Source organism: Limulus polyphemus, unplaced genomic scaffold (genome assembly GCF_000517525.1).
Source record: "Limulus polyphemus unplaced genomic scaffold, Limulus_polyphemus-2.1.2 Scaffold3653, whole genome shotgun sequence".
Taxonomy (NCBI): domain Eukaryota; kingdom Metazoa; phylum Arthropoda; class Merostomata; order Xiphosura; family Limulidae; genus Limulus; species Limulus polyphemus.
The window spans coordinates 47,745-54,161 of record NW_013669263.1 but is presented as its reverse complement, the minus strand read 5'-3'; the positions used below and the strand labels follow the sequence as shown (position 1 = coordinate 54,161).

Genomic DNA, 6,417 nt, shown 5'->3' with positions numbered 1-6,417 from the left:
GAGAAAACAAAGCAGTTAATGAGTTTAAGACATAAGGTTTATAAGCCTAAAAACAGAAGCCCATTACAAGTACCAAAAAATCAATGAAACAGCTGATAAAAAACAAATCTAAAATGCAGTGTACGAGTCATTGAAAAAGGAGGAAACAAAAACAGGTCGAGGTTTTAGAGATGTATATAATATTGTGCACAAAAGTAGACCATATACTGATATTTCTTATGATTTTCAATTGCAAAAACGAAACAGCATTGACTTAGGGTACGTTCTTCACTCTTGTAGGCCATTTGCAGATATTGCATACCACAATGGGAATCAAATGCAAAAGACATTGGTGAAAAATATATTTTCAAAACAATCCAAAATGTCTATTATGATTGATGAATCTAATATTATTAATGACAAAACTGTTTTAGTTGTCTGCTTGAGATCTGCAGTTGGTGAATCTTCTCATTCCATATAATTCTATTTTGATTTTAGAGTTAAAACATATGAAACTTGGTGCAAATGCAAATTCTATATGAAGGTCTTATAAGTTGCTTACAAAGAGGTGGTTTTTCAATGCAGTACCTAAAAGAAAATGTTATACCACTTGTAACTGATGGAGCATCAGTAATGTTAGGACTAAAATCGGGAGTTGCAAAACTATTTCTTGATGACTTTCCAAATGCAACTGTATGGCACTGTACCAGTCACAGGCTTGAACTTATTGTAGGTGATGCAGTAGATGAAGTTGGGATAAATTGTATTTCCTTTTTCATAGGTCTCCTAAAAATCAAGATGAGTTAATTGCATGTGCTGAGGCTCTTCACTGTCAACTGTTGAAAATTGGTCATGTATTCAGTGTGAGATGGGTTGCTTTATCTTACCGAACTGTAAAAGCAACATGCCAATCTTATAAAGCCATTTGGGAGCATTTTGGAAGTGCAAGCTGTGATGCTTCAAGAACTAGTACAGAGAGAGCAAAGTATGAGGGGCTGAAAAACTAGTTCCTTCCATAAATATAAAGGATGACAGACTTCCTTTCTTGGATGTTTTGATAACCAGAAAAAACACAGAACCATTCCTCTCAGCATACCATAAACCAACAAATTCTTTAAGTTATGTTCACTTCGTTTCATGTCACAATAAATGGGTCAATACATCTTTTATTTCTTCATTTTTTCTTAGAGCATATAGAATATGCCACCCGACAATGCTTGATAACGAAATTAAAAATATCTTTTTTATTTTCAAAGAACTACATTTTCCACAACATTTCATTACAAATTGCCATCTCAAAGTAAGAAAAACCTTGTTCCATGAAGATAAAGAAAAATCAACCAATGATAATGTGAAATCACTTTACATTGGCTACAACACTAACATTGAACTCCTTGAGAAAATATTAAGGAAGTTTGTTTGTTTTGAATTTCGCGCAAAGCCACACGAGGGCTATCTGCACTAGTCGTCCCTAATTTAGCAGTGTAAGACTAGAGGGAAGGTAGCTAGTCATCACCACCCACCGCCAACTTTTGGGCTACTCTTTTACCAACGAATAGTGGGATTGACTGTTACATTATAATGCCCCCACAACTGAAAGGGCGAGCATGTTTGGTGGGACGGGGATTCGAACCCGCGACCCGCAGATTACGAATCGAGTGCCCTAACCACCTGGCCATGCCGGGCATTACTAAGGAAGAATAACTTTAGAATCATATACAGATATCTGAACACCATTAAAAATAACCTAACTTCACACAGAAAAACACCTGAAGATAAAAAACAAGGCGTTTATATTATACCATGCCAACTCTGTGAGAAAGGATATGTTGGTGAAACCAGAAGTGTTGACACCAGAGTTTCTGAACATAAAATCTGGAAACCAAAACAATGCCATTTTTATTCATATGAGAGATTCTGACCATCAAATTGATTGGAAACCAACAAGAATTTTATACAAAATGGATAACTATATAAAAAGAATAATCGTCAAAAGTTGCTTAATCAAAAGCCTGCCTAATTTCAACACCTCCCAAGTTCACTTCAAGCTAAACAACTTCCTGACCTTCTGTGTCCTTATGGGGATTCCCAGGTCAGGGATAGCATAGGCATTTGTTGTCCGGTTTTTCCCTACCAGAAGACAATGTGAGACGGAAGAGCATGTATAAATTTGTCAAAACTAGTTTTTCTGATATCAGACTTCTGACAGTTCATTCCATTTAATGTGTTTTTTTCACTAATTGCTACACAAGATATTGTGTTCTTTTATTACTGTGTTTAATTACCCCATCTACATCATCTTTCTGATACTTACCCAGTTGTGACGCTTGAACTATTCCATTTTAATATGTCTAATTATCCCATCTACATCATCTTTCTGATACTTACCCAGTTGTGACGCTTGAACTATTCCATTTTAATATGTTTAATTATCCCATCTACATCATCTTTCTGATACTTACCCAGTTGTGATGCTTAAACTATTCCATTTTAATATGTTTAATTATCTCATCTACATCATCTTTCTGATACTTACCCAGTTGTGACGCTTGAACTATTCCATTTTAATATGTCTAATTATCTTATCTATATCATCTTTCTGACATTTACTCAGTTGTGATGCTTAAACTACTGTTCCACTTACATTATCTTTCTGATATCTACCCAGACTGAATACTTCAAGTACTGTCCTATTTTAATATGGACTTAACTATCCCACTTACATTATCTTTCTGATATTTTCTCAGTTGTAATCCTTCAACTACTGTCCTATTTTAATATTGATTTAAATATGCCACCTATGCCGTCTTTATGAGATTTACACAGTTGTAGCATTTCAAAATATTTTTATTTTATTAGATTACCTATCTTATCTACACATCCTTCTGAGATTATACCAATTGTAACACAACTACTATTTAAACTTTATTAATAGTTTAGTTGTTCAATCTATATAATATCATATAAACTTACAAGTTTTACAACTCTCCCATTTCGTAAATTTGTTTAGCTTACAATCTCTTCTACACCATTTTCTATGACTTTACCCAGTTGGACCATTCTAACTACTCTTCAGTTTTATAATTATTTCAACTGTCCCCTGACTACTACGTTTTTCTTTGATTTACATACGTGAAATTAACTGTAACTACCTGATAATAAAGAAACTAAACACTTGATTCTTTATTTGATATGCACTGAGGTGGCTTGTTTTTCTCAGATCTTGACCAAGTATCGTGCTTATGCAGCTCACCATGAACCTGTTCACCTGTATAACGAAGTGTCACCTGTGTGGACTCTTTGGGACTGTTCACACCAGCTACGTTTAATCTTTCCCACACAATTATTTCCCCAGCTGAATCAGGGGTCATGGCTGACATATAAACAATCAGAAATACATACAAGATGATTTTGCAAGAAGAGGTAATGAATACAAGCTGGAATAAATTTAATTACACAAGAAATGCTAAAAATAGAATGACATATATAGGGATTCCTATATTATGGCTATACACCAAAAATTTGTTAGTTTACTGGTGAGGGAATATACACAACAATCCAACTAATTTCTCTACACTGTTGTTGTATATTATAAACTGGCTACTTTTCTAGTATGTTGTTATACAGTATAAATACACTATAAAGTGACTTTTTTTTCTATAACTAACTACTTTCCAAATACTATGACTAAAGACTATAAAATAATTATTTAAATGATGTAACTGAACACAATATACACAGTACTGTATTATATAATTATACATTACATAAAACATGGTCAATTTCCTATTACTACAACTGTTCATTATGAACTAACTACTTTTTGTATAATGTGATTTCACTTATCAACAACTACTTTTCATAATCTGATTCTGACTATGCATTGATTGTTTTTTTATACTATGAATTTACACTATAAAAATTACTCTCCCTGTAATATCAGAAATAAAACAGACAATAGCTCAATTCTACTCACTTTCATAGCTTCCTGTATAGCTTTTTGTATAATGTGATTTCACTTATCAACAACTACTTTTCATAATCTGATTCTGACTATGCATTGATTGTTTTTTTATACTATGACTTTACACTATAAAAATTACTCTCCCTGTAATATCAGAAATAAAAGAGACAATAACTCAATTCTACTCACTTTCATAGCTTCCTTCATCATCAGTGGTGGTTTCTGCTGCAGCAGCTTCCACCAATTGTTCTGCCATTTGACTAGGATATTGCTTCACAAATAAAAAAGTTAATTTACAATTCAGCTATTGCATAATAAAGCCTAAAAAATAAGACAGCTTCTGAACAATCAAAGCATTAAAATACAAGCATGGAAATAAAAATTGTAAGATATCTATGGATATCACATATATTATGTGTACATGGTTGTAGCCTGGGAAATGTATTTTATAAATCTCACCTGATTATATGTGTTAAAAGAAAGTTGCCTAGCTTGTTTGAGCAAACACTTAATTTGAATGGATTATTCTATTCTGGTTGGATATCATTCATAACATCTCTCATAAATAGCATAAAAATAATGAAAATTCATTCGAACTCTCAATAATACATATGTGTTTAAACTTTTTTTTACTAATTGGCTCCCTTAATAGATTTAAACTAGCTAAGATCTACTACATTATTCATTTTCTGGTCAACTTATTCATTAACTTACCAGGCCACAGTTAAACAGTAACAGGTGCTTAAATTATGAAAAGAGGAAAATAATTTCAAGATATATCAAAGGGACTGTAACAAAACACACGTAAATCATTTTTATGTTACATTTAACTATTTACACAATAGTTGACAATTCTATTGAGTAACAAATCAAAATCCCACCATTTTAATCTGTATATAAAGTGTGATGATGCTAGCACATATTTCCCTCTGGAGTGATAGCAATTTTTATGTAAGAAATTATGTACCAATGGTCTTGGTTCAACTTGAAAGATTTGAGACATTAAATTGTACTATTCTTCCCTCTCAAATGTTTAACTAATGCTATAGTTATCAGAATGGGACATCTTGCTGCATGTTTTGATGTGGCTTCTATTTTTAAAAAATGTTCTAACTGCCCGATATGGTTGAGCCTTAAAGGTTAACATTTTCTTACACTGTATTTCTGATAGATTCATACTTCTGCTCACAGAATAGCATGTTTTCATATGAGGCAGCTGCATGACAGCATGCAACTGAGCATACAACAACCCTCCAACTAAAGAAGTGCAACACAATTCCTAGCACAGCTGACTCCCTCTATGCAGCTTAGTCTAAATTCACTTTGAGATTGAGCAACAGAAATGGAAAAGACCCTGGAAGTGGGGAGAAAGGGTGGGAAGTGTGAGTGAAGGCAAAAATCTATAGGAAATACATTTTCAGTGCAAGAAAATAATAACTTCCAATACAATATCTTACCTCTACTCACAGAATAGCTAGAATCCCACACTGACCAGTGTAACTAAGCTCCCTTAAGAAAGCACCCAAAAGAAGCCCATGGGGTATATGGATAAAGAGTATGCAAGACACACCCATAGGAGTCTGCACCACTACTCAGCCAGGTATACTCCTTGCCCAGGAAAATTATGTGTTACAATAAGGGTGGAATCATAGGAGGGACCCCTGATGTAGAGTGACTTGGGTGTAGTGGAATGTAACAATGGGGTCAACCTCAGTCAACACATTTGACTGAAGTTGCCCGAGGAGGGTGGGTGAGAGGGGAATTGGCAGAGGAGGTGTCAATAGGAGCGGGCTCAGAAGCGAAAACCATGGCTGTGCTTGCCAAAGAGGTGCCACCAAAAGGATGTGACACTGAGTGATTTGGAGGACAGAGAGAAGATGAGTATGAAAATGGATGGGGGATAGGCATAGAAGTAAAGCTGCCACCCAAATTAGACAAATTAGAAAAAACCCACACACATACTAGCCTAATCAATCTTATAAAATCTTAACTAAGAAACTCCATTTAAAAAGGAGCACTGTAACAGATTTTATTGACCATCATAGAATATACAAGAAACAATGCTTTTAAAATATTTTACAAGACTCAAATTCAGATGTACCAATTGATGGGTAAAAGTTCTAAGTTGTGTTTTATTTGAGTGAAATTTATAAAAATTGCCCATGATAAAAAAATCAATAATTATTTCCTTATATCAAGACTGTAAGCCATATACAACTATTTGATATAAGTATACAATATACACAAACTGACTACTTTGCACAAATTCATGATATACTTTAAACTATTAATTGACTATAAGCCACAAACTGGTGTCCTTATAGTGCAGTGGAAAGCACGTTGGATTTCTAATCCAAAGGTACCGGGTTTGTTCCCTGGCAGGGATGCCACCACCATTGCCTGGTCCCAAGTCCAGGATGAGAAAGGAGGAGGGTTGGGCACGGGGCTAGCAACTCCACCCTGTAAAAACCAAC

General features: G+C 34.3%; 1 protein-coding gene across 3 annotated transcripts in view; it reads right to left on the bottom strand.

The window, feature by feature from the left end:
• Positions 1 to 1,556: 1,556 nt before the first annotated feature.
• The window catches only part of LOC106469778 (monocarboxylate transporter 10-like), a 35,222-nt gene continuing 30,361 nt past the window's right edge, over positions 1,557 to 6,417 (bottom strand). For all 3 annotated transcript variants that reach the window (XM_013930287.2, XM_022398336.1, XM_022398337.1), the window contains exons 9-10: positions 4,133 to 4,214; positions 1,557 to 3,352 (exon numbers count right to left, since the gene is read on the bottom strand). In XM_013930287.2, the coding sequence (XP_013785741.1) occupies positions 3,147 to 3,352; positions 4,133 to 4,214 (288 nt within the window). In that variant the 3' untranslated portion in view covers positions 1,557 to 3,146. The remainder of the gene's footprint in view (positions 3,353 to 4,132; positions 4,215 to 6,417) is intronic.